Genomic DNA, 26,884 nt, shown 5'->3' with positions numbered 1-26,884 from the left:
GTTTCGGTCGTCCGGTTTGGGATCTCATGCTGAAATGGAGAGTAGGCCTGATCTAAGGTCACTGCTCACCCCCCTGGCCCCTGCTCTCCCCTGGCAGCAGGTGTTCTGAGCGGCAGGGTTACCATTCAGTGACTTACAGGCTCGCTTCCTTTATCGATGGTGTCTTTTCCCCCTATCCTCCCTTAACTGACTGGCACTCGTCCCGGTAACACCGTCTTCCCATGTGTCTCGTGTCCGCCAGGCTCGCTGAGCTCTCTGATTAGTGCTCAGAATTAGCGTGAGTTAGTTCTTATTTCTTTTCTCTGGTTCTCAGGCCTCTTATTTCATTTTCTTGGCCTGACGTCCACTAGTCGGTTAGGAAATCAGGGTGGAATGGGGAATGGGGAAGTCAGGGGCCGCGGCCCCACCATCCTTCCTGTCCGTCCACTTGACAGAAATGGCAGGTCTGCTCTAGCCTCTGGTCAGCGGCCGGCGTTCCTCCCTGCTTCCCGTGCTGTGTGGGTCGCGACTAGGTTTCCTCTTGCACGTCCCTGGGGCCTGGAGGGGCGGGAGCAGGGGCAGGTCACGTGGTGGTTCTGTCCACGCTGAAGCAGCCAGTTCACAGGACACGGGGGGATGGTGGGAATGGCTGTGCCTACTCCCTCTCTTCTTTCCTTGTAGGTTGTGGTGAAGTTTATTAAGAAGGAGAAGGTTTTGGAGGACTGTTGGGTCGAGGACCCCAAACTTGGGAGGGTTACTTTGGAGATCGCCATTCTGTCCAGGGTGGAGCACGCCAACATCATCAAGGTGGACAGCTTGCTCACGTGCGGGTTCTCCAGCGTGCGGTCCTGGGCGGTCTTGGCATGGCCAGACCCAGCTGTGTCTCTTTCCAGGTGTTGGATGTGTTTGAGAACCAAGGGTTTTTTCAGCTGGTGATGGAGAAGCACGGCTCCGGCCTGGACCTCTTTGCCTTCATCGACCGCCATCCCAACCTGGACGAGCCCCTGGCAAGCTACATCTTCCGACAGGTGAGAGCCGGCTCTAGCCGGCTGGGGAGGGTGGGCCAGGGCTGCCTGGTCCCGGAGGCTGCAGGGATCAGCGCATGCTCGCTCCTCTCTGTGAGCCGGTCTGGCCTTCAGGTTTTGTTGAGGGAGATATATTTTGAGGAGAGAATTCTGTGGTTGAAGTAGAAAAAGTGAGGTTGGAGGGAAGAAGGAGGCCAGATACCAGCTTGGCATGGCCGGGGACGGATGTGTGATGATTGAAGTTTGTTTGTTTCCGTATAATGGCCACAGCAATCTTGAAAACGAACGAACAGGCTCTCATACTGGGCTTTGAGACTGTGCATTTGATCTGAGTCCTGTCCCCCACTGGGAAATCATTGCTGATTTTGCAGCGGAGATCATTATAGGACCAGCGTTATAAGGCTGTTAGAATTAAGTCAGAGGTGACCCCAAGGCCGTCGTCCGGCATGCTATCCAGCACATAGTCAGTGCTTAATTAACAGGGGCGGCTCAGTTAATTAATCAGCAAAGAGATTCTGGGAGTCTCAGCTGACAGTGAGTATTCATTCGTCTTGGTCTCTTTTGTGTCTATTCACGTCTCAATCTTAGTCCACTTACTATTTCATTGGAGCGAGAGTAATCAGCAACGTAGAAAAGTGTCCTGTGAGAGAGAAATTGGGTGGTGAGGGACAGTAATTCTTGTTTCAGTTTTAAGAACGTGATGGTTCCATTCTAGACTATTCCTAGCTCCCGGACAAAATGTGAGACACCTGGAAGGGGTTGGCACTTTGTTTCTGGGAGCTGACTTGATTTCTAATGACAGCTTCCAAAAATGGACATTTCTTCCTCAAAGCTATAAACTTCCTGAAGTTACTGGATTCCTGAAATTAAATTTGTGAGGCACGTGCTTGTAAGTTTTGGGCATCATGGTTCTGCCAAAGGAACATCACCTCTCCCTCTTCCTACGCTGGAAGACTGCACACGCATCCACTTTACTTCGTGGCAGAGATTTGTCTCTGAAATCTCCGTGGCAAACAGCGTCTAATGACATGACCTTAGGAGCCCTTGTTAAAAGCCGCTGACGTGGGCGATCGTAGTGTTCAATACTTCGTCATTTTCTCGAGAAGTATCAATAGCCCTTTGTGAATCTGTATAGTGTGTAACGTGTTGCTATATGTAACCATGGATTCACAGTTTCGTGGAACTACACGAGTGCGTGTAAACGTAACACGCACAGCGCCGGTGTTCCGTGTTGTGCCCCTCAGCTCCAAATCTGGGGGTCTGCCCAGCGAATGGCACCGGGGTGGGGGCGAGGGGGCTGCAGGGACAGCAGCTTCCCTTCCGGTTCAGGTTCTGATGCTCTTTGCACCGAGTAAACCTCGAAGAAATGTTCCACGTTTACAGTGACATGTGGTTTCTGTTTCCTGACTGGAGCCGGACGTGTACATGTGCATCTGTGTGTGTACACGTGTGAATGCGTACATGTGTGCAACCACACCTCTGCACACGTGTCTGTGCACACGCGAGTGTACAAGTGCACGTGCACATACCCACGTGTCTGAGGATGCAGGCATGTCTGTATGTGCATATGTGCATATAAATGCACGCTTACCTGTTCATTTAAAGTTAACTCAGCTTTGTTTACCTGCCACGAACTACTGCTTCTGACTCAGAGACACTCGTCCATAAATGCAGAGTCGTCTCTGATGACCTCAGTGGCCGCCTGGCGCCTGTGGAGTCTGTCGATTGGCCCGGCTGGTGTCCATAGTGCAAATGCAGTCAGAGCTTGTCCGAGTCTTGCTTACTCTTAACAGAAACGCTGCTCTTGTTGCTGTCTTTCACCACCTGTGCTGGGCAGGCACACGGCGGTGTGCTTGGTGTGTTCTGGTAGCTTCTCCTTTCACAGTGAACGCTAGCACACTTGGCTTGTTGATGTGAAGCCATTTCCTGTGGAGTGACTTTAAGTCCATGTCGTTGAGGATCCCGCACACGCTGGGGAGAGCTTGGCTGGCACCCAGTGCCGGTCTTTGAGAAGCTGCCAGAGTCTTTGATAGGGGTTTGGAGGTGTGGCTTCTGCTCCTAGCTCCACTTGAAGTTGCCACATGAACTCCAGGCAAATCACCTTCCTCCCTGTGAACCAAAGGTGGCGGACTCAGGCCTTCTCTAGGACCCCTCCCGCTTAACGCCCAACACACACGCATTAAAGTGCCCACAGCGTGTCTGTGGCTTCTACTGTGTGTGGTCTGTCTTTCCTCCCAAGACAGTCATCCTGTGTTACACGGGGCATGAATGTCTGCTGGGGTGGTTTCCTTGGTAGCAGCAGACATAACTTAAATTCACGGGTTTCTCGGGGGTGTCAGTGGAAGGGCACAGAGCTTCAGTGGCGCGGGGTAAGTAGGTCCTCGCGACCTGCCGCACAGCGCCATCTGTACGGTGCCCTTAAACAGCTGCCAAGAGGGTAGACTGTCCAGTAAGCATCTGTGGGGCTGCACCCCACAGGCCTGCAAGGCCTGGACTCGCCCCGCTTCAAGCCCAGAGCCAGTGACAGAGACGTCAGTGGCTGAGTGGATGTGGTGCTTACACGTCTGAAGCAGGGTCCTGGAGCGACACCCGAGCCTGTGCAGCAGGCGGCACGCGGGACGTGGTGACCGGCTTCGCTCCGGGGGGAGGGGCAGGTTACCAGTTACAGGGGGAATTGGCGCCAGGTTGGCTCATCAGTTACCAGGGAAACCAGCAGAGGGGCAGGCCCCTCGCTGCCCCTTTGATAAACTGTCTGGTGGAGATGTTCTGATCTGCAGACAAGAACGGGCCCCAACTGGGGTGGGGGCATGGGTGCAGGCCGGTCGTCCAGAGGGTCAGTGGTTGAGCAGGGGGTGTGCAGAGAGCAGGAGGCCTCCCCCAGTGACCTTGTCGTGATAGTAACGGGGAATAGAGACTGGAGACTGAAGGGAAGAGTCACGTATTGGTGTTGCTGCCTGGTAGCCATGCGGCCGCGGAGAGCACGCCCGGGACTGCTCCGCCCTCGGCTCGGGTGCTGCCTGCAGCAGCCGGGGCCTCTCCTGTCGTCCGTGCGCTGAGTTAGAGAACTTCTTTTTCTTTGTTGTTGTTTTTCCTTGTTAACCCTTAATTGAATAGCCTGTTTCACTCGAGTAGCTTTTAAAAAGCCCCGTGGCCTCCGGGTTTCAGCTCGTGTCGGCGGTGGGCTACCTGCACTCGCAGAGCGTCCTCCACCGGGATATCAAGGACGAGAACGTCGTCATCGCCGAGGACTTCTCCATCAAGCTCATAGACTTCGGCTCGGCCGCCTACCTGGATGCGGGCAGGCTCTTCTACACCTTCTGCGGGACCATCGAGTACTGCGCACCCGAGGTTCTCCTGGGAAACCCGTACGTACCGCGCTGCGGCCCGTCTCCCCTGCCCTCGGGGCCCTGCGATCGCTTGGACTGTAGGTGGAAAGATGGTCTCCGTTTGTGTCTCTTGGTGACGGATGAGGGTGCTGGGTGACAAAGTATGTTTTGGAGAACAAGTGGGCAGGCAGGCTGGCAAAGGAAGACTGACTGTTCAGGGGAGGCTGGGTGGTGGACACAGGGGTCCACTGTATTGTGTTCTTGGCTTCTATGTTTGGGGTTTTATATAATTAAAAGTTAAGAGAAAGATAAAAGAGCCCCCAAACTTGGTCATCTTCAAGTAAGTGAAGAGGATTTTTTCCCATTGGTTTATTTATTTTGATGACCAGAAATAATAATCTGTTCAGATAAAATGTTGGTGGGTGGGCCATACCAGGGCCCAGCTCGGGGCCTGGTGAGGAGGCCGCGAGCTGCAGGGCCCCGGCCTGGGTAGGGCCTGATCTCAGGGCACGTGGGAGGGACAGGACGCTGATTGCTGCTCAGCTGTTGCTGGGCCTCAGTTTCTCAGCGTGTCCTGCTACGCATGCGGGGGTTTCTGTCTTGTCCGCCTATAAACCAAGTGAAGTGGACTCCAGTCAGGTCCAGACAGAGGTATTTCCCAGTGTCCCCTACACCTACTTCAGGGAAGTGGTGTTGGGGTGTCTCTCCAGGAGGCCTGTGGTTAGAGAGGCTCCAGAGCGTCATGTTGGCCTTCACCGCCTGTCGCCGCAGCCTCTGTGCTGCAGCCTCTGGTCCTGTTCCCGAGTGACAGGGGACACCCAGACGGACCGGCATTTAAACTCCGGCAGTCTGAGTCTGGAGCGTGGGCTTGTAGTTGCTGCTGCCTCCAGGCCGTGCCTCAGGCTCACGAGAAACCCTGCAGCAGCAGTGTGAGATGCTACCAGGGGCCTTGGTCACGGTGTCTGCTCAAACCATGCTTCGTTTCCAAGGCAGGATATTCGCGCTGAGTCCCCTGAAAGCCCTCTGCCTAGCCCAGCCCTCTGTACGCCGGGTGGGCCCCTGTGAGCAGAGTGCCCGGGCATTTTGTCCACAGCAGGGTGTGGAGGGAGCACGAAATAAGCCTTTTCCCTTATTTCTGTGGGTGTCCGGAGCCAGCAGACGGTAGGAAGTTGGGGGGGGGTGTAGTCTAGGAAGAGCCTCAGAGTTTCTTTTCAGATAAAACTTGGTTGCCTTGACACTTCAGCCAGTGTCCTATGGTGGCTGTCAGGTCATTGGTGTTGGAGGTGGACTGTGTGTCCCTTGTCCACGGCCTGTCTGCACCCCAAGCCTGGGCGGTGAAGCCCCGCGGGGAGCGCTGGGCGGGGCGCTTCTGCACGTGGAGGCTCAGCCTCGTGCTGCTCAGCGCCGCCCCCCACACCCCCTTCCCTAGGGGCCGCGTGCACCTCCCTTGCAGCCGCCGCCCGCCTGTCCCCCTCCCTCGCCAGCCCCTCTTCCTCCACTGGGCTTTGGTTCTCCATCGTTTTCAATCCCACCCCATCCTTGGGCCGATTCCTCCCTCTTCATTTTCACAGCCTTCTGCTCTGGGGGCGGCACATCTGGCCACCACCTCTTTATAAATAGGGTTCTCCTGGCCCCCGGCCACGCCTGGGCTCACGTGGGGTCGTGGAGGCAGAGGCGTGGCCCGTAGCCTGAGGGAGTTACTGTTTGGTCGTTACAGCAAGAGCTCACTGACCGCTGTTCTCCTCCACTGGGCTTTTGTCTTTAACCTAAAAAACTCCTGAAATCTTTCTGCAGAGCAGAAACGACACAACACGAAAACTGTCGAAGCTGATTTTCTTGTTCCAGCAGCCCGTTGCTGGCGTGAAGTCTGTCCTTGTGGCCCTGGCCCCTCTTCTCTCTTGGGGCCCAGCCCTCCCCAGACTGAGATTGCCAGGCTCTCTGTGGCCCCTGGAGGGCAGAGGTCGCCGTCCTGACTCTCTTCTCACTGGTTCCTCTCAGCCACTAAAGTGTGTGGTCTGGCGAGAGGATGCTGCTCCTGCGTCTCCAGGCTGGGCCACCCCGTGCTCCGGACCCAAGCGGACCACCCGTGGGGCAGCCCAGGGCTCCCGCGCCTGCCTAGCAGTAGGCTCGCCTCTTCTGCGTGAAGCGGGGGTGATGCCCCCCCTGCCGGTTTGCTGTGAGGCCCAGGGCTGAGCCATGTGGAGCCTGGCCAGTGCCCAGTAGACAGCAGCCGGGAGGCGGGTGTGGACCCCGAGGCAGTGCACCCGGGGCAGCGCCTCCCCAGCTGCCCCCGCTCCCTCCCTCCACGCCTGCCCACTTGCTCCATTCTTCTGCTGCTGCTGTTGTCTTACCAAGCCCTCGAGGGTGTCTCCCCATGATCACCCTCCACACCCTTCTGAAGGGCACCTGCCCTGCCCTGAAGCCGCCTGGTGAGCTGAGCTCCTGAGGGCCTGGCACTTGCCCGCTCTCCCAGGTCCTCTCTCCACCTCCTCCAGGAAGCCCCCCGGGGGACATGCTCTGCGTGCCTTGTGCACTGTCTTCTGACTTCTGTCAGCTGCCTGCCGGCGTGTGGGGCTTTGCTTTCCCTCTCCTGACTCGGTGCCTGGCTGTGGGCGGACACACAGGCTCCTGAGGACGTGGGCAAAGATGCAGCCCTTCTCGCTGGGAGCTGCCCTCAGGTGACCTGTGGGGTCCGGGGCTCATAAGTGGGGCTGGTCCGCACCCTAGAGTGCTTCCTCTCCCTCCTCGCAGTTACAAGGGGCCGGAGCTGGAGATGTGGTCCATGGGCGTCACGCTATACACGCTGATCTTTGAGGAGAACCCCTTCTGCGAGCTGGAGGAGACCATGGAGGCTGCCATCAACCCCCCGTACCTGGTGTCAGAAGGTGAGCTCGGGCCAGGCAGCGGGTGGACGGCCGTGGTGTTGCTCTTGCGCCCTGCCTTCTGGAGCAGCACCCCTTCGTCCATGCTGGTGACTGGTGTCCTCTCTCTTCCGTTCCTGTCAGACTCTGATCCACCATGAGGATAACCTGGATGTGATTTAAAACCTTACGACACACCTTTAATTTAAGGGGAGTCTCTCCCTTTGGACCGTAGGGGCCCCCTTCTGAGGGACAGACCTGGAACGTGGCCATGGCAGTGACTAAGATCACCTTCAGGGAGGGGGGTGATGACGGACTTGACCCCCAGCCGCTCCTGTGGAAGCCTGGCGGGCTAGCACCTCAAGCCCCGTGAGCTGGCTCCCCGCAGGGCCATGACTGGCGGTTTGCATCTGCGGTGAGGACCAAGCCGGAAGGCAGGCCTGGAATGGGCCCCTCACGACTTGCCCCTGGAGGAGCGCCAGGGAGCTGGCCAGGAGTAGGGTGGGATGCTGGACCCCAGGGCCCCAGGGCCCCGAGGTCTCCCGGTCTCCATGTCCTGCGATTCCAGAGTAGTCACTTACCATCATGAGCAGTGAGGAGACAAGCCTGTGCCTTGGGTTCTTGGTTTAGGTTAGAAGCCTGTGTCTCAGTCCGTGCAGGCTGCCACGACAGGACACCACAGCCTGCGGGCTTCCACCACAGACATCGGCAGCTGCCTTTTCCGTGTCCTCATGTGGTAGACAGAGAGAGCAAGCTCTCTGGTGTCTCTTCTGATACGGGCACTGAAGCAGTGGTGGGGGCCCCACCCTCAGGACCACACCCAGCTCTAATCGCCTCCCAAGGGCCCCACCTTCTAATACCAGCACATTGTGGGTTTCGGGATCAGAGGACACAGTTCAGTCCAGAGCAGCCTAGAAGATTTGGAGAGCTTTGCTAACCTTCTGGGTTTCTGTGGTCCCGGGGCTCTGGCAGCCCACCGTTCCTCCCAGAGAGACCGTTCCTCCCAGACTGGCTGTTCCTCGCACTCTCTTACCAGGCTCCCAGGACACTCACTCAGAACAGTGAGGCTTGGAGTGGCCCTGGCTGAGGTGACACCCGTACTGTTAAAGGAAACAGGACCCAAGTCCAGACTCAGAGCTGGGGGCTCTTCCCAGAGCTTGTGCTTCCTTCCTGTGGAGACGGGCTGGGCCTCTCCTGTCACGTGATCCCCGTGTCAGCAGCTGTGCACAGGGAGCCCCGCAGAGCAGGCCGAGGCCAGGAACCCCCCACACTGGTGTAGTGAGTGAGGTGGGATCTTGAGCTCCGAGCTGGAGCGCTCCTTAGGAAAAGGGTTCCAGCGCCCCCTCCTGCCCAGTGAGGCGCTCATGGGGGAGACCCAGGGCCTGCGGTTTTGACGTGCGCTCCACTTGCCCCAGCCTGGACCCACCTTCAGTCTTGTGGCCACACGCATAGGCTGGGTCTTTATGTCCCCAGATCTCATGAACCTCATGTCGGGGCTGCTGCAGCCTGTCCCCGAGCAGCGCACCACCTTGGAGAAGCTGGCCACAGACCCCTGGGTGACGCAGCCCGTGAACCTTGCTGAGTACACCTGGGATGAGGTGTGTCGAGTGAACAAGCCAGGTGAGAGGCGAGGCCCGCGCACCCCAGGCTGCTTCCTGGGTGTGGGGAGGAGGGCGAGGCTCCCTCCATGCTGTCCTGGACACGAGTGTCAGGGCCTAGAGCTGGCTTGTCACCTGTGAAACAAATTCCAGAGGCCCCTCAACACCACCAGGGCCCTTGGAGGGTGGGTGAAGGCCTGTGGGAGCCCCCGACAAGGAGTAACCTGGAGAAGGGGTTGGGGGCTGGGGGCAGAGGGTTTCAGAAGTGCAGCTGCCATGGTCTGAGCTGGCTGAAGGGGCAGGTGAGGCCGCAGACAACGAGGGCGATGGTCTGGGGGATGCGGGGGCCCACGGCTGGGCAGCAGCAGCCCAGGGTGCCCATCCCCGCTGCTCAGAGTGGGCAGACGAGGCTACTGTTGGTGGCTCTGGGCGTGGAATCTGCAGTGGGGTCCGAGAAGCCCGGAGCACTGCCGCCGCGCCCCCCTGATGTCTTCTGCTCTTAGGAATTCTTCCAGAGAAAACCAGAGTGCTTTAGCACGTGACCTGGTGTGTTGTTCTTTGTCTAGAGAGCAGAGTTCTGTCCACTGTTGGTCTGGAGATGGAGGCCAGGAGCCCACGCAGCGGCTCGGGCCCAGAGCTGCACAGAGCCCCGTGCACCAGGGCAGGCCCCTGATCGCCAGGCGGACCCTGCTTCCTGCCGCACCGCAACAGTCAGTCAGGAAGTCCTACTATTTCCAGCTCCTTCTGTTCAGAGGAAGTGAGTGCTCAACAGTTAGGCCCAGTTCACCTTCTGAAAACTCATATGCAAGCTTGATAAATGTTAGAACAAAAGCTAGTATTGTATTAGGTTTATAAAATAGGCCTGGAATTAATTTTTTTATGACCTTGAAAAAACTTGTAATTTTTAATTGAGTTTTGTACTGTCAAAGGGCTTTTAATTTATGAACTTCCAAAAGGCATAAAAGAGGTTTTTAATTCTCTTTCTACTTTGGTGTATATGTGCCTATGTTTTTGTTTCCTTTGACTCGGTATTGTAGAACTGGTTAGCCAAATGACCAGACTGTTTCATTAATTTATTTCCTTGAACGTTGTCCAGATTAAAGGAATTTTGCTAGTAAAGAGCAGTGACTTGGACCACGTGAATTCTTCTGCAGCGCTGGGATGGAAAGTGCTCCGTGTCTTTATTTTTCCTTTGTGCACGTCCCCTCCGCCCCCTACCCCACACACAGCTGGAGAGAGGTTCAACCTTGGTCAGTCTGGGGGTCCCTCCTGTGGGTGGGCCCAGGGCTCTGCAGCTTGTTCAGCTTAAGGAGACAGAAGGGTCTGGGGTTTTGGGCATTTCCTGTCTCCCATGCATAGTTCGCCAGGGTCGGCCCACCATCTGTCTAGGCTCTGCTGTCCACCCACGACTCCCTCCCAGCAGCCCCAAGCCAGCCCAGGCCTGCCTTGGCGGCCATGTAGGGTGTCCAGCCCTGACTGCCCCCCACTCTTGCTCAGGCCCAAGTGCTCTTGTACTCAGATACTCCTCCTGTCTGGGCTCCAGTTCCGTCCTCCTGAAGCAGGATCAGCGAGCTCAAGCACATGAAAGCCAGCGCTCTGTTCTGTGCTGTGTTGGAGGGGAGGGAGTGGTTAGCGGTGGAAGGGAAACCTTTCATTGTTTTCCTGCTGAAACAGCAGGAAGAAAACAAAACCCAGAATGAACCCCCATGCCTTTTCCCACATGTCATCACCTTCTGCAGGTTCCCAGGCTTTGGCACCGAGCTCCTGCAAGATGCCCAGGGGCCAGGCTGCCTCTGGTATGACCTGTGCTCAGTTTTCTAGTGTTCATTTAGGAAGCATTAAACTGTCTAAATATTTTAGAATGCTCGGAGAACAGCTGATTTTATTCTCAACTACTTAGGTACAGGGTATCACCACCCCCTTACTTTAGGAAGTGCTGCGAAGTTTCCCTGCCGTCTCGAGAGACCGTTCCTCCGTCCGTCAGGGACGGCAAAGGCAGGGCTTTGGAAAGTGTATTTTTTAAAATGTGTAGTAGGAAGTTAGTGATATTTTCTCTTCAGAATCAAATGAGTTTCCTGATGTTCTAAGAACTCTTCAAGAGTGGAAAACAAACAAAACGTTTTTCTTAGTAGTGTTCATGATGTTTGTAACACATTAGAAATTACAGAATTTTTTTCAGTCAGGTGTGCAATGTGCTGAAAATGCAAATCCTAGGTCTCCAAGAATTGTTACTTCTTTGTAAGAAAAAATAATTAAAACTTATCTGACCTGATGGTGGTAGAAGGTCTGATACTTTGAGAGTATTCTTTGTAGAAAGAATCCAGATAGAAAAAATTTAAGGCTAAGGATGACAGATTTTCCTTTCCATGTTCCAAGTGTGATTGCAGAGAGCAAAGTTTTCATAGGGCTCTGAAGATGCTGGTGGCTTTTTAGAGTAATTCCTGTGTCCCTGCCACTCTTGTTTCTAGAGCTGGATACCTGTTTAGGTTCTGTGATTCCTTCCAGGGAGTAGGGGTGGCACAAGAGATTTTCTTAGATTTCGGGTGTAAAAGCATTCACATAATTTGTTTTGAGGTACTGACAGCTGGATGTTTTAAGAAGAAAATTAGAGTGAAAAACCCAAACAACAAAACCAATTCTTTGGTTCCACACAGTTTACAACCTTCCTTTTCTTTGATATAATTCTTTGGTAAAAAAGAAAAAATACACTTTAGCACCCCGTCCAGTGCCAGGCACAGGGCAGGTACTATATAAATTGTATCCGTGCAAGAATCAAGTCCTTTTTCTCAGCTCAGAAACAAGTAGATAAAACAAGAAGGATCCTTACAAATTAAGGTTTGGGTTCACGAGTGATGGAATTTAGGCAGCTTTTTATTCTTTTTCACCACCATCCCCTTTTGAAAGATGTCTAGGCTCTGTATCTGAACTATTACACAGATCTAGATGCAAAATTTAAGAATGACTACAACCACTGGATTTCATCCCAAGAGGAAACCAGACTCCTGAGTTGGGAGGACTTCTGGAGTTCTTTTGGATAGTTTAAACACCTCTAGAGTGCAAGAGACAGACAGAGACCCCCCTCAGTCTTGTTAATCAGTTTTAGAAACAGACCCGATTGATGTAAAAGGGTGTTTATTTGGGTTTGTTAGGACTGCAGCCCGGGAGACACTGATTCAAGAAGCGCTTGAATTATGTTCTGCTGGATTACAAAATGTGGCAAGTTTATAAGGCAAAAACTGTAAGGCCGCTGTTCATTATATGAGTTGTTTATCAGGAGTTAAAACTGGAGCTGGCAAGAAGTAAGCGTGCTGGTTAAGTAAGGACTGGTTGGGGTCTGAAAGGGCGCATGGTTACAAGGCGTGGACTTCGAGACCACCAGGTTGCAGCTGGCAGGTGGTGGAGTGAATACGGCTGGCGCGCCTTGGGTCTCGTACGGATCAAAGGAAGTTCCAGGTCTCAGTGCAGAGGCTGAGACCGGGTCCTCAAAGGCCACTGGACTGCATTCTCTAGGCCCGGACCGATTACTCCGTTACAATTTCAGTTTGTCATCAGTATTCATGTTGCATACAGACCTTCACACAAAATCTGAAGTAATTATCTGGACGGGCTCCATTTCACTCAGATGCCCTGTTCCTCCGAGTGAAGCTGCTGTGGGAGGAGCTCGCCTTCTGCGGCGAAGTTGCCGTCGAACCGGGGAGCGCCGGCCTCCTCCAAGGCTGCAGTCCACCCGCCGCTGCTCCCGGCCAGGGAAGCCGGGCAGCGCAGGCACCACGCAGAGGAGCCGCGGCCTCGGGCCCCCGCGGCGGGGGGCCAGCGGGAGGCGGCGGCGCGAGGCCCCGGGCCACCGGCCCCCGCCGGCCCCGTGCGGAGGCGGGCGGCGCGGAACGCGCTTCCCGCGCACTCACGCCGGCGAGGGGGAGGCCGGAAGCGGCGGACCGGGAGAGCCCCGCTTCCGTCGTCAGAGGCGGGGCCGCCGCCTCGGCGCCATGGCGGCCGTCGGCCGGCAGGTGAGGTGGCGCCGCGCGCCAGGGCCCCTCGCCGGTCGCGGAGGCAGCTTCCGACCCGAGCCTCCCCCACCGGGTGCCGCCCCCGGGCCGGCGGCGCGCTCTGCTCCGTCAGTGCGGCGTTAGCCCGCTTGCCCCGCCGCGCGCTGGGCGCAGCCCCGGGTGGAAGCGGCGGAGGGAGCGGCTGCGGCACGGCCGGGGCCGCACGGGAAGCCGCGAGCCGCGAGCGGGTGGGCTTGGCTGGCCGACGGCGCTGCGACGGCGGACGGGGCTGGGAGGGGCCGGGCACGGGACGGGAAGGGCGCTGCGTGCCTGGGCGCTGGGCGCTGGGCGCTGGCCGCCGGCCGCCGACCTGCTACGCGCCGGCCCGCGTCTCTGAGAAGTCCTGAGGTAAACGGCGCTCTGTGCAGTTCGCTGACTGGCTAACGGCATTCTTTCTGTGGAATGAATTTAAGTACGTGAATCTGGACACTAGTGTGAGGTCCAGAGTTTTCAGATGTGGGTACCGACTCCGGTCTCCAGAGTTGGCACGAAAATTGTTTTCAACTAGAGACATTGGAGATTGAGCAGCTACAGAAAGCCGCTTTCCTGGAGCTTCCCGTGTCTCACTAAAAGCAGAAACTTCCGGGAGCGAGAGTGCCTGGCGCGTTTTATGGCCGCGCGGGGGAAAAAGAGAGGGACGCTTGCATCTGCATGAACACCGCAGACCTGGTCCTGTTCCCCTAGAAACCCACCCGCGGAAGCCTTTTCTTCCCCTCCTCTCCCTGTTACGCTGGCCCCCAACTCTAACCGTTTAGGGAGCTGCCTCTTCTGTGAGCCACCGTGTAAATGAACTTCACTCTACTTGTCGGCCTGTCAGCTTTCAGGCCCCCCAGCACTGAGCCGTATAGGGTGGAGGGAGAGACACCCTCTACCCCGGCGGACTTTACCGGGTGGCCTTGAAATCAGTCTCCCCATCCCTCCTTGCCCCCTCTCCGCAGTTACAGCAGCCAGAGCTAACCTCTGTGCCCTTGCAGTGCTCTGCTCTGTGTGTGTGAACTTTCTTCTCTGCAGGCTTTTTAAGTTCAGATATGGCTCTGCAGATTGCTTATAAAAACTGTTACGTTTGTGTGCAGCCAAGGCACTAAATACACTGGCTCAAAAATCCTGTGATGTCTGTTACATTGGGGGTAAACAGGAATTAATTCCCTTTGGGGGCTATGTCTCATAGGTCTTTGACTGGCACCGCCTGATCCCCCTCACCTGGGCCCTCGTTGCTAGGCGGACTCCTCATCTTGGAGAACAGAAAAGGACAGCTGCTTTTCTTTTGCGTAAACTGACCACAGCCTCCAGTGGAGGGGGCCTTGAAGATTCATCCTTTGCTGAACCCAGAAAGTATGTGCAGGAACCGGAGTGCAGGACGAGGCTCGTTCAACACCTCCTTGAGAAGCAGAGGACTGCCGTGGAACGAGAGGTCACCAGCCCCCTTCTGGACATGGGTTTCAGTGAAGTGCATGTTAACGAGCTGCTCAGTATACAACCAGGTGCCCACCCTCAACAGTTGCTGGACATCATTTCAGAGTTAATACTCCTGGGTCTGAATCCGGAGCCCGTGTATGTGGCCTTGAAGAAAAGTCCTCAGTTATTGAAACTGCCTATAATGCAAATGAGGAAGCGCTCCAGTTACCTTCGAAAGCTTGGGCTGGGAGAAGGTACGAGGAAGTGCAGATTTTATGTGTAGTACCGAGGAGGCCGAACTAGGGAACGAATATCCTAGGGGAGGAGGATTAGGGGAGGTTACTGGGGAAAGTCCTGGAGAGGAATGTGATTTGGCTTGGAGGTGAGGAAGAGGGGTGACCTCTGTGGAGGGCATTGCAGGAGGGGAGGGGGGAGTCGGGTGATGGGCGGGGACTCTTGGCTGGTTTGTTCCCTGTGGAGGCTCCAGTCTAGAATGGAGGTGGGCATGTGGTGTGTGCACAGCGGATGTCAGTATGTGACGTTGACGTGTGTGTGTGTGTGTGTGCGTGCGCGCGCGCGCTCTGATGTTTACATTGACTTGAGGTGGTCCTGCTGCTTTGTGTCTGATGTAAAGCCAGAGCCTCACAGAGTTCCTTGTAAAGACTTGGATTTCAGCCAGGTGTCTCGATTTACTGAGGAACAGGAGATTTCCCCGGATTCCTGGGGAACCAGTGGAGTGAGCATTCCCCCCAGCCAGCCACCCACACCCAACTTGATTCAGGCCTCGGGGATCCTGGAAGTTCATTGGATCTCTTTATGGACCGTCTGGAGAAGGAGGCTGAGGGCTCATGAGGGTCTCCAAGGACCCCTGCCCACTTTGACCGGACGAGTTCCACTGTTCTTTTGTTCATTCTTGACTCTTGCTGGTAAAATATTTTTTGGGTCGGGGTGGGGTTAAAAGGTTTGGGGATCCACCATCTCAGGATCTCCACAGGCCTCCTTCTCCAGAAGGTAAGCGAAAGACGGTTGTGCTGTTTCAGCAGATGACCTGTTGCAGTGTAATCTGAGAGGCTAAACCTAATGCTTTCTGTGCTGTGATCAGCAGTCAGCACGCTCGGCATAGCCTTAGGCTGCGAAGATCAGACACGTTTTAGCAAGACGGTGACTGACTCAGCTGTTAGGAGGATTTTAATTAACGGTTTAAATAAGTGGTTTTAAGTTGCTAGGCACTAAATTCTGCCTAGCTGTCAATAGGAAGACCATGTTCCCTAGTTTGTCTGAGATAGTCTCAGTTTATACCAGCCATCCTAAAGCAGTTACTAATGGGGCCTCTTTCACTCAAAAGTGCCCTAGTTTAGAAAAAATGTGTGGTCACTCCGCTAACCAGGAGGCCAGTCTCTGTGGTAGTGTGGCCTGCTTCCTCCCCTTGTTATGTGAATTATCATTGTAAACACTTTTTCATTGAGTTCAGGCTCCTAGGTCTTAAGAATGTTGGTTGTGAACATTTCAGTGATTGTTTTATTATAGAAGGAAACACGAACCCAAAGCCCCAGCATGGGGGAAGCTACTGTCCCATCTTACTGTCTGGCCTTCCCAGTAAACCCCTGTGAGATTCTTCCTAGGTGAGGAAAGCAGGAGGAGACCTAGAATATGAAGTGGGTGCCTTTCAGCTGGGAGGCCAGGAAGAGGCATCCTCTTCACTGCAGGAGGGAGGGTTGGTGCGTCTGAGAAGTGAAGGCGGTCTGTGGGGCATATCGTTCTGGTCCCTCCTCTTTCCGTGATGCTTCTGGGAAGATGTGTCTGAAGCTGGCACTCGTTCTATGGAGGAGGGGATCCCTGTTTGTTTTTTAAATCTTGGCTTGAGTTGGGTGTGGCTGGCCCATTGAGTTTCTGGAGTATCCTGAAGTTATGTGCTTGCCGTTTATTCTGTTCTGCAGGGAAACTGAAGAGGGTGCTTCACTGCTGCCCTGAAGTGTTCACCGCGCGTCAGCAGGACATTGACAGCATCGTCAGAGTTCTCAAGGAGAAGTGCCTTTTCACGGGGAAGCAAGTGGCTGAGATTTTGCACAGGTGCCCCTGTGTTCTCCGGGAGGACCCTGCTGCGCTGGAGTACAAATTCCAGGTGAGGAGGACTGATGGAGGGTTAGAGTGGTCGCAGCACGTCTCCAGGCGTGGCCTGGGTCACCTGTGTGGGTGAGAAGGCTCGCACCCGTCAGGGCAGGTGGACAGTTGGGGTGAAGGGCTGAGCCCCTCTTTGCACCCACCAGCCAAAGAGAATTCGGCTCTGGTTCTTTCACTTTACTGCAGTTAGTACCTCTTCTGCCGCTTTTCTGCCGTTAGCAGCGAATGCCCCAGTCCCGTGCTAGAGTCCAAAAGAGGCCTGTTTGAAATGGCTAATTTTACAGCAGCTACACCTCCTACCTTCAGGCCTGTGTTGCGTGTTGGTCACCCAGGAACGTGACTGTGACACTGTCCGCCCTCATTCCTTGGACATAGTTATGAGGCTTAGGTCGAATCTCCAATGCTCTATAAACTTTTTGCCCGTTTCCCCATGCTCACTGTTTTCCTTTCCCTGTCTGAAGAGAAACAGAACTTCATTTCTCCTACCTGCCCCTTTATTTTCTGCCGCATTTTTCGCCATGTGAATAGAAAGCTTTGAAGCTGTCCGCCACCGTACAGACACGGTGTTGTGGAACGTTCCGCCGCTTTAACTAGGCCGTTCTTTCTGAGTGCTTTTGGGCAGTTCCCGTTTACTGTGGATTAGGAACCTAAAAAGGTTTCTGCACCTGAGCTTCCTAACCATGTCTGTGTCTCCAGTATGCCTATTTTAGGATGGGGGTTAAACATGCGGATGTGGTGAGGACCAATTTCCTGCAGTACTCCATCACCAAGACCAGGCAGAGGCACGTGTTTCTGGAGCGCCTGGGACGGTACCAGACCCCCGATAAGAAGGGGCAGACGCAGATCCCCAACCCTTTACTCAAGGACATTCTCAGAGTTTCGGAAGCTGAGTTTCTGGCCAGGACAGCCCATTCTTCTGCTGAGGAGTTTGAGGTTTTTAAGAAGCTCTTGGCTCGGGAGGAAGAAGAGGAGTCTGCAGGCCACATGACTGGTGATGAAAGTCTGGACCTGGACGAGGAGGAGGAGGAGGAGGACGAGGAGCGGGAGCTGTGATGGGAGGACTGGCCTGAAAAGAGCCCAGAGACATCAGAGTGTTTTAATTTTCTCAAAGTTTTCGGGAGCTTCACTTGAATCTTCTCGGGTTAGTTTTCATTCTAAAAGTGGTCTTTTGATGAGAAGTTATTGGAAATAACCTGAGAAGGAGACAGGCCAACTAAATAGCAGGTGCGTCAGTTTGACCTGCTGTCGGGTTTCTGTGGGGAGGCCCCTGTTCCATCTTGGGATAAAAGACTGACTTTGAGCTCTTAAAATCAAAGGGACTGAAAACTTCAACATTTGTTTTTTCCCTGTCACCTGTGTTGAGATGATTCTGAGACAGTGCGGGCGACAAGGGTTCTTCTGGTTCAAGCGTCAGTTTGTATTTCTAGTGATAGAGACAAAACTGTGAGGAGGCAGTGAGGGTTTCGTATATCACAGTACTTTATTTCATGAAAACAAGTAGCAAGTGTTCCACAAAAATACTCGCATTTTTACGTATCAGAAGTATCTTACTGCTTCATAACCGCATTCAGTGTACAGCAGAGTGAGGAGGTTGGTTAGTGACGTATGGTTCTGTTCTGTGCAGCTTAATACCAGCAGAGCGCTGGGGCCCCACTTAATCTTTGTGGAGAACAGGCTCCGACTGTGACCTCTGGGGAATTTGCTCTCGTTCCAGCTCATGCCTAGGGGTCACATCCCGGCCCGAAGCCTCTGGCAGCCAGGGAGGCTGACCTGGAGCGTGCCCGAGCAGGAAGGGGCCTGGAGCAGGCCTGCTGGGTGGTCTCCCCGCCCGCAGTACAGGTGCTGGGGCTTCTGAGACCGGAGGAGCAAGAGTGCTGGCACAGGGTCATGTGTGGGGTGGGGCCTGGAGCCAGGGCCACGACACCATGGGTGGCAGATGTCCCCTGCGGGAACCCAGTGGATCTGAGGAGCAGTTTGAAGAGTTGGGGTCAGGGAATGGAATTTGATGTAAGCCGGGGGTCATCTGAGGTAGAGGTCCAGCCCTGACGGCATGCGCTCTGGGAGAGGTGGGAGGCTGAGTGCATCCTAGAACATTCTGGGAATTCCCTCCTTATGGAGAACTGGCACAGGGTTGATGGTGCAGAAAACATTTTTGGTGATGTGCTCCAAACTCAGGTCTTTGCAGCATTTTAATGGTTACATGAGCCTCCCTGTCTTGGCCATGTTTTCCCTCAGGGACCACGTAAGAACCCCGTAGGGCAGCAGTTCTCACCTGCGGGTGATCTTGACCCCAGGGAACATCGAGCAGCGCTGTTAGCGCCAGAGCGTAGCTGGGGTCCAGTGGGTCGGGCCAGGGCTGCTGTTGCACGCCGGCAGTCAGGGCAGCCTGCCGCAGGGGTAGGCGGCCTGGAACCCGCTCTGAGGCCTGCTCCAGCCCAGGGCGCTGCACGGACCCGTGAGAACTGAGGATTTTAAAGGGGCTTATGTTTGTGGTATTTCTTCTATTGGAAAGCAAAGTAAGTAGCTGACTTCTAGGAGTTCCTTGCCCCTCAGTACCGATGCTGTTGGCAGTTTAGAGCTTGTTTGCTGCGGGGACTCCGTCCTGAGCTGTAGGCTGAGCCGTGGATGCTTTTGCTTCCTCCAGCTCACATTCGAGCATGGCTGCAAAGAGGAAGACGTTTTTCAGGAAGGTAGTGTGGTGAGTCCCTCCCCATGGGTGTCAGACGTCGGTGGCAGTAGTTCTCCAGCCGGAGGACTGCCCGCTGAGGAGAGCTGCTGGAGGCTGGCTGACACGGAGCCCTTGCCTGTTGGGGTGGCTGGTGGGTGAGCAGCAGGGTGCCTTGTGCTTTCCTCAGCTGCACCTGGGACAGCCCGCACGCAATGGGGAAAAGGGAGTTTTGTCTTCATTGTCTTTCTTAGTCACGGGCAGGATCGTTTGAAAGTGAAGACGTTTCAGTTTTCATTTACTCTTGAATTTTGTGGCGTCCAAGTGACCTGCAGTTTGCCTGGAACGTAGGATGTTATTCTTTTGCTCAGTCAGGACTAACAGAATCCTAAATATAGGCTCGATTGCATGGTCAGTTGATCCATGTTTCGTTAAGCACATGGCTAACTTGACAGCTCATGGTTGCCTCTTTAATTTTGACGCAGAAATGCATGTGCCCCTGACGGTTTTCTGATTCCGTCGCTGCTGATTTCTTTGGGTGGACTTTTGAGTGTTTCCAAAGAGGACAGTAGGGTTTTAAGAAGGAGCCACAGGAAAACAGCAGCGGCTCATTTGCAATGTTTCAAGGATGAATTGTATTCCTTCAGCATCAGGAAGTCTTTTTACTACACGTATAATTTATAAAACATCGTGATATGTCAGTCATAAGACGAGACAGCACCCAGCTCAGGATTCAGTAGACTGTTTTTCGGAGAAACAGAGGCTTCTAGGCTAGAAACTGGAACACGCCACGTTTGCCTCATGGCTGAGGGACTGAGGTTCCTCACGTGGCGGTGGAGTTTCATCCCCCCTTCCAGTGACATCACTCAACCTTGCCGTTTGCTCGTGGCGCTGCAGCTTGCATGGGCCATGGCGCCACTGCAGCTGTCAGCAGCACATGCTTCATGTGTGGCTTTCTGGGGTCTCCCGCTGCCGGAGCCCCTTGACTGAGCTCAGCCACCTTCTCCAGGTGGGCCTGGAGGCTGGGAGCCTTCTGGAGTACAGTAGAGACTTCTTGAAGTGACTTTTCTCCTTTCTGAAAATGACAAAATGTGTAATACACAGACATATGCACACAAAACTTTAATAAAAATAAAAAGCCTAAAATATAACTCTGCAAAAATTTTTTATAAACGGTGAAAGGAAGAAGCCCTTTCTGTGGCTGTGGTGCCGACTCGGGCAGAGTCAGCGGAGGACGCACGGCGTGTCCAGTTTGGCTCGGCGGTGAAGTGCTCCCCATGGTGCGAGGTGGGGGCTGGCCTCTTTGGTCTTACAGTCGTTTGCCGGGAGAAGCTGGTGCGGTTCAGAAGCGTGCTGGAGTGTGCGTGTGCCGAGGTGGCACGGAACTGGAGTGAGGGAAAGGCCGTGCTTACCGCCTGGTTCCTGAAGCAGTGTTGCCTCAATTGTAGCTAGAAGGACCCTCAGACAGTGTCCCATCTGGTCCGCCCCTGTTGTCCCTCCCTGTCGCACTTGGGCTCTGAGGGACGAGCCCTTGCTTCGCTCGGTAGAGGTGCTGCCTCGGCTTTCCGCGTGGGGTTTGTGTAGTGCTTCCATGAAACCCTTGAGGCCTTTGGTGCCTTGGTGTGACTTGTCATCCAGGGAGCGGCTTTCTCTGCATAAGGCCCGAGCCCGGTGGCCTCACAGACCAGGTGTTAGCCAAGTGTGGCCATTGGCCAACTTGGCTCTGCCTGCTTTTGTAAATAAAGTTTCATCGGAACACAGCCTGCTTGCTCAATCTCACATCTGTGCTACGATTGTAGAGTTGAGCAGTTGCCACAGTGACCACATGGTCCAGCAAGCCAAAAACGCTGTCTCACCTTCAGAGAAAAAGTTGCAGATGAGAAGTGTCTGAGTACCCTGCTAGTTTTCTGTGACGACGCCCTTGCCTGCAGACAGCCAGCATGCACACGCCCCAACGCCTGCCTTTCCTCCCAGTGCGGCCTCGCCTCTGCCCCTCCCTCACAGCCCCACGGCTCTGCTTTGAAAGCTGTGGACAGCAGTTCCTCCTTTAATTTGGTTTTAGGTTTCGAATGGAGAATGCTTTCTCTGAGTTTGGAATCTGAGAACTGGGTTCTGAATGTTGCCGAAGCGTTCCTGGTGGACGGCCCCGCTCGTCCATGGCAGACGTGGCCCGGGCCACCCCTTAGACTATGGCCTGGCTTAGATCACAGGTGTCGGTTCTGTCCCGGGGGTCTCCGGCTGTGGCTGGGCAGGGAGGTGGCTGGTGGATGCCTGGCCTGGCCGTCTGTCTTCCGGAGGCTGGAGGAGGGTGGCTGCTTGGGGGACTGACTCCAGCCAGGACGTTGTCTCTCAGGGTGTCCTTTTTGATCCAGTTTGGTTTGGGAAGCTGCTTGTTCCCAGGGTGCACCACTCTCCTCTCCTGCGCCACCGGGAAGATGGGCATCTAGCTCCTTTATGGACCTGGTGTGGTGACTGTCCTGGGCCAGCCAGAATTCCTTTCATTTCCAGTGACCTCACATTGGTAAGAAATTGTGTCGAGCTAGAGATGGGTCTCTGTGGTTTAGCCCAGATCTTCCAAACTGTTGTGAGGGCTTCCGCAGAGTGTGCTTGTGGGGAGGTGGGAGTCACGTGGGGTGGAATTGCCAAAAGAAGTTGGGAGAGGCTGGATTAAACAAGAACAGAGTTAGAAAGCTTCTTTCATCTCAGGATTTCTGAATGCTCAGGGTTCCCGAGTTCATTGGGGCCCTCCCAGTGAGAGTCCTAAGAACTTCCCTAAAGTTATGTGATCAAGACCCCACACCCCAGTTTTTCCTCCAACGAGCTGCCGTTTACAGGTCGGGGGTGCACTCCCATGAATCCCTGCACTCCTGGAATTCTCCGCCTTCTGGCATCCAGGCCCCTCCCATTGTTCCCCCTCAGCTCCCAGCTCCATCCAGGTGCCAGGTGGTCTTTGCCTCTCTAAGAGCCCCCCATGCCCTGAATTGCTGATCAGGAAGGGGTTTCCGTGCCCCAGTGAGAGTGGGATTGTCCTCAGCCCTAGACAGCTTCCTTTCCACCTGAAGACACGTGTGTGCCAAGTTCATGTCTGTTGGGAAGCCTTAAGTATGATTATTTTTTCACCCCTTTAACCCCTTTAACCCCTTCAGGGAAGTCTGAACCCTCTGCCCCCAGAGCTTGTGATGCGAGCTTCCCACAGCCCTCCCAAGGGCCAGCGCGGGGTGGGACGCCCTTCACGCTTGTGGCGTACCTTAAGATTTCTTCAGTGTAGGACTGTTACTTTGTTTCCTGAAAGAAGCAGAGAAACGTGGTTTACGAAGAAGAAACTGTATACTCGTCACCCAGCAGCTTCCTCACCCGGGCTGCCTGGTCCTGTCCTGCCTTTAGTTTGTGTGCGTCCTGTGTGGGGAGTGGCTGAGGCCTGACATGGAGGAGCGTTTTGTCCTTGCCCACCTGGCTGGGAGTGGTGCACAGAGGGAAGGAAGTCAGGGCTGCCTGGCGGGGAGCGGGGGACCCGCGCACTCTGGCCAGGAGCCGTGCGGGTGTTCCCTGAACTCAGGCCCCGGCCAGGCTTGCGTGGTGACCGATCGGTCTGGGAGGAGTGTGACTGAGGTTTGGGCTCAGCCATCCATACTCAGGCAGGACATTATATAATGGCTCTGTGACTGCTGTGAGCCCTTCCAAGAAAGAACCTGGGTGTGAGTGAATAAAAATAGAGGTTTACTGTATTTCCAGGTACGGACTTGGGCCTGTCAGTAACGCTCCTTGCTTCCCAAGGTACCAGACACTGTGTGTGCATAACCAGTGACCCCCGCACCCGCCCTGTGACCCGCCCAGCACCCGCCCTGTGACCCCCCCAGCACTCACCCTGTGACCCCCCCCGGCACTCACCCTGTGACCCCCCCAGCACTCACCTGGTGAAACACCCCCGCAGCCGCCCTGCCCAGCTGTGCCCGTCTCCGCTCACATACACATACAGACAAGTAACCTGCCTCGGCCAAGGCCCGTGGCCTCCCACAGCCTCAGTCACCAGGGCCACCCTTGCCTGGTACCCTGTAAACTTCTTGCAGGCACAGCACGGCCCCCCCACCCCGAGATGCACCTGCTGGGGGCTGTCCTGGCGCTTGTGCTTTCACAGCTCTCTTTGAAGCAGATGTCTTGGTGCACTTTGTAGACCCTCCTGTACCTGCATCACAAGAAAGCGCTGTGAAGCCAGAACCTTCCCCAGCTGCCTCACCTAGGCTGCGTGAGCCCACAGGTCAACAAACAGACGCCTGAGGAAAGGCCATTATTTTCTTAATAGAACCTTGCCTCCTGTGGATGGTCTAACATGAAAGTCATGTAATTTTTTTAAACTAACTTTATTAAGGTATAATTTACATAAAATAAGATACACCGATTTTAAGTGTACATTATGAGTGTTGCAGAGTCACACGATACTAAGAGATAAAATGTGAGATTTCAGAGACACGGCTTGCTTGAGACGGGCTGCTTGGCATGGACGCCTTGAGAGGGCATGACCGCACCATTACGGCTGTTCATGGAGAAGACTGAGAAGACTCGGTGATGCAAGCATTGGGTGTGGGCAGGGGGAACAGTACGCCTGACTTCTAGCTGCCCCTGTGCGCCCCCCCCCCCGTATATGAGCACATCCTGGAGCTGAAGCCGCAGTTTCCTGTGAGGTGGGAGTCACTTGTACTGCCTCTGTCAAGTTTGCAGATAACAGTGAACGAGGCAGCATTTGACTCTTGTTACTGCTTCTGAAACGTTGGGCCTGTTCTTAAGGGAGGTCCGGGAGCTCAGCGGGCAAAGCTCCAGTTACGAGCTCAGCCCAGGAGAGGCTTTAGCACTTAGAGCCTTAGCTAAGACTTCAGTTCCAGCCATCAGGCAGCGAAAGGATCTGGAATTAACTTCCAAACGTGAACAACTGGAGAAATGGACAAAATATAGGAAGCAAGTCTTTTCAGATGTTAGAAAGCAGTGCAAGACTGTGGCCTGGAGAGAAGGGTGCCCTGTGATTGTCCGAGAATTCAGCCTGGAGTCGCCTTCTGGACTGCACTGTGGGCTGGGGAGAATCCGAGCAGTGCTCACACCAAGTTGATAAAACAGAGACTGGAGTTAGGGAGGCAGAGACAGCTGGGCCCTGTGGGCCAGAGCACTGACGAGGAGGGAGCTACACAGAGGAAGAGCCCCAGAACTGCAGGGGGGCCCCTCAAAAAGTAAGCTGGTGAATAAACCTGGGCAAAGAAGAACTACTGCAGAGCTGGACAGCTCCTAGAGCCAGAGTGGGGAGATCTTGATTAATCGTAGGCCATTCCACAGAAATAGACACCCCAGAGATGCTTTGCCTTAAAAGTAGGGCAGAGGGGGAAGGGTAGAGCTCAGTGGGAGGGTGCATGCTTAGCATGCACTAGGTCCTGGGTTCAGTCCCCAGCACCTCCATCAAAAATAAATAAATAAGCCTAATTGCCGCACCCCTGAAAAACAAAAAAATTAAGATGGACTCTGCTTCACTTACGAAAAGAAAGTGGGACAGAATTAACCCCAGAATAAAGGCTGTGCTAAAGCCGCCCTAAAGTAAGCCTCCGAAGGGCCCAGCTGTGCTGCCTTGCAGAGCAGCACAACAAGGCGAAGGAGCAGGACGGGTGCCCGCGCTCCCGCTTCTGTCCAGCGTTGGAAGGCGGTATTGGGAGTCTTCGCCACAGCAATCAGGCAAGGGAAAAAAGTATCCAGATTGGACAGGAAGGGGTGAAACTGTCACTGTTTGCAGATGACAAATACAGAGAACCGTGAAGTCTCCACAGAAGGACTATTAGAGCTAGTAAGTGAATTCAGCAAGTGGGGCAGGACACAAGATTAACATACAGAAATCTGTTGCATTCCTTTTTTGGGGGGGCTAATTAGGTTTACTTATTCATTTTTAATGGAGGTACTAGGATTAAACCCAGGACCCTGTGCGTGCTAAGCATGCGCTCTACCACTGAGCTATACCCTCCTGCCATTTGCATTTCTTTGCACTAATAATGAAATATCAGAAAGGGAAAATAAACAAAAAACCCCTCAAAATCGCATAACCCCCCCCCAGGAATAAACTTAACCAAGAAGGTGAAATACCTATGTGCTGAAAACTATAGCACACTGGTAAGAGAAACTGAAGATGATTAAGAGAAATGGAAGGATGGCCCATGCTCTTGGATTGGGAGAATTAATATTACTAAAATGGCCATACTGCCCAAAGCAATCTTCAGATTTAGTGCAGTCCCTATCGAAATACCCGTGACATTTTCCACAGAACTAGAACAAATAGTCTTAACATTTATATGGAACCACAAAAGACCCAAAATTGCCAAAGCAATCCTGAGAAAAGAAAGAACAAAGCTGGAGGTATAACCCTTTCACACTTCAGACTGTACTGCAGAGCTGCAGTTGTCAAAACAGTGTGGTGCTGCCACACACAGACACGGATCAGTGGAGCAGAGCACACGGCCGAGAAGTAAACCCACACACCCACCATCAGTCTACAGCAGAGGAGGCAAGAATATACCGTGAAGAAAAGAGCCTCTTCAGCAAGCGGTGTTGGGGCAGCTGGACAGCTGTGTGTATGAAATCAGTGAAACTAGAACATTCCCTCGCAGCATGTACAGAAATAGACTCGAAGTGGATTGAAGTGGGAGAGGGTGGCGCTCAAACGGGAGAGCGCATGCTTAGCATGCACAAGGTCCTGGGTTCAATCTCTCTGGTACCTCCTCTAAAAATACATAAATAAACCTAATTACCTCCCACTGCCCCCCTACCCCCAAAAAACTTAAAAATAAGTTAAATTTAAAAAATGGATTAAACACCTGAATGTAAGGCATGAAACCACAAAACTCCTAGAAGAGAACATGGGTGAAACCTTCTTTGACATAAATTGTAGCAATATTTTCTTAGATCCAGTCTCCCAAGGCAAAAGAGATAAAAGCAAAAATGAACAAATTGGCCCTAATCAAACTTACACACTTTTGCACAACAAAGGAAACCATCAACAAAATGAAAAGGCAACCTGTGGAATGAGAAAATATACGTAAACAATGTGACCAACAAGGGATTAGTATCCAAAATATACAAACAGTTCATACAACTCAATATTGAGAAAATAAACAACCCAATCAAAAACTGGGCAGAAGACCTGAACAGGAATTCTTCCAAACAACAAGTACATGAAACAATGCTCAATATCGCTAATTATTAGAGAAATGCAAATCAAAACTACAGTGAGGTATCATGTCACACTGATCGAAATGGCCATCATCAAAAAGTCTGTAAATAGTAAATGCTGAAGGGAACTGCCCTGCACTGTTTGTGGGAATGTAAATGGATACAGCCAGGATGGAAAACAGTATAGAGGTTCCTTTAAAAAAAAATTGAAAATTGAGTTACCATAAAATCCAGCAATCTCACTCCTGGGCGTATATTCAGAAAAAATGAAAACTCTAATTTGAAAAGACACCTGCACCCCAGTGCTCACAGCAGCACTATTTACAGTAGCCAAGACACTGGAAAGAACCCAAGTGCCAGTCAACAGAAGATGTGGGGGGTGGGGGGTGTGTGTGTGTGTGTATAATGAAATATTACTCAGCCATAAAAAAGAATGAAATATTGCCATTTTGAGCAATGTAGATGGACCTAGAGAATATTATGCACAGTGAAATAAGTCAGACAGGAAAAGACAAATATGTAATATCACTTAGGAACCTAAAAACGAATACAAATGAATTTATATACAAAACAAACAGACTCAACAGACACAGGAAACAACTATGGTTACCAAAGAGGAGCAGGAGGATGAGGGGAACAGATTAGGAGTATAGGATTGACAGATACAGACTACA

General features: G+C 53.6%; 3 protein-coding genes across 8 annotated transcripts in view; 2 read left to right on the top strand and 1 right to left on the bottom strand.

Annotated features, from left to right (window-relative positions):
- The window catches only part of PASK (PAS domain containing serine/threonine kinase), a 37,182-nt gene extending 27,265 nt beyond the window's left edge, over positions 1 to 9,917 (top strand). For all 6 annotated transcript variants that reach the window (XM_072962016.1, XM_072962013.1, XM_072962017.1 and 3 more), the window contains 6 exons: positions 661 to 786; positions 873 to 1,007; positions 4,137 to 4,369; positions 7,082 to 7,215; positions 8,665 to 8,811; positions 9,356 to 9,917. In XM_072962016.1, coding sequence (XP_072818117.1) covers positions 661 to 786; positions 873 to 1,007; positions 4,137 to 4,369; positions 7,082 to 7,215; positions 8,665 to 8,811; positions 9,356 to 9,462 — 882 coding nt within the window. In that variant the 3' untranslated portion in view covers positions 9,463 to 9,917. The remainder of the gene's footprint in view (positions 1 to 660; positions 787 to 872; positions 1,008 to 4,136; positions 4,370 to 7,081; positions 7,216 to 8,664; positions 8,812 to 9,355) is intronic.
- A 2,767-nt stretch (positions 9,918 to 12,684) lies between these two features.
- On the top strand, positions 12,685 to 20,167 carry MTERF4 (mitochondrial transcription termination factor 4). The gene is made up of 4 exons (XM_072962010.1): positions 12,685 to 12,796; positions 14,004 to 14,484; positions 16,168 to 16,352; positions 17,048 to 20,167. The coding sequence occupies exons 1-4, from the start codon at positions 12,776 to 12,778 to the stop codon at positions 17,402 to 17,404; spliced, it is 1,044 nt and encodes a 347-aa protein (XP_072818111.1). The 5' UTR covers positions 12,685 to 12,775; the 3' UTR covers positions 17,405 to 20,167.
- The window catches only part of SNED1 (sushi, nidogen and EGF like domains 1), a 76,582-nt gene continuing 69,386 nt past the window's right edge, over positions 19,689 to 26,884 (bottom strand). The window contains exons 30-32 of the mRNA XM_072962009.1: positions 23,116 to 23,199; positions 22,264 to 22,301; positions 19,689 to 21,678 (exon numbers count right to left, since the gene is read on the bottom strand). Coding sequence (XP_072818110.1) covers positions 22,265 to 22,301; positions 23,116 to 23,199 — 121 coding nt within the window. The 3' untranslated portion in view covers positions 19,689 to 21,678; position 22,264. The remainder of the gene's footprint in view (positions 21,679 to 22,263; positions 22,302 to 23,115; positions 23,200 to 26,884) is intronic.

Source organism: Vicugna pacos, chromosome 5, assembly GCF_048564905.1.
Source record: "Vicugna pacos chromosome 5, VicPac4, whole genome shotgun sequence".
Lineage (NCBI taxonomy): Eukaryota > Metazoa > Chordata > Mammalia > Artiodactyla > Camelidae > Vicugna > Vicugna pacos.
The sequence above is the reverse complement of the archived record's forward strand: the minus strand, read 5'-3'. Positions and strand labels throughout refer to the sequence as shown.

Bases quoted from the DNA above. Each gene is read 5' to 3' on its own strand.
- MTERF4 (XM_072962010.1), top strand. From the start codon at position 12,776: ATGGCGGCCGTCGGCCGGCAG. The intron at 14,485-16,167 runs GTACGAGGAAGT...TCTGTTCTGCAG, and splicing joins AAAGCTTGGGCTGGGAGAAG to GGAAACTGAAGAGGGTGCTT. The intron at 16,353-17,047 runs GTGAGGAGGACT...CTGTGTCTCCAG, and splicing joins CGCTGGAGTACAAATTCCAG to TATGCCTATTTTAGGATGGG.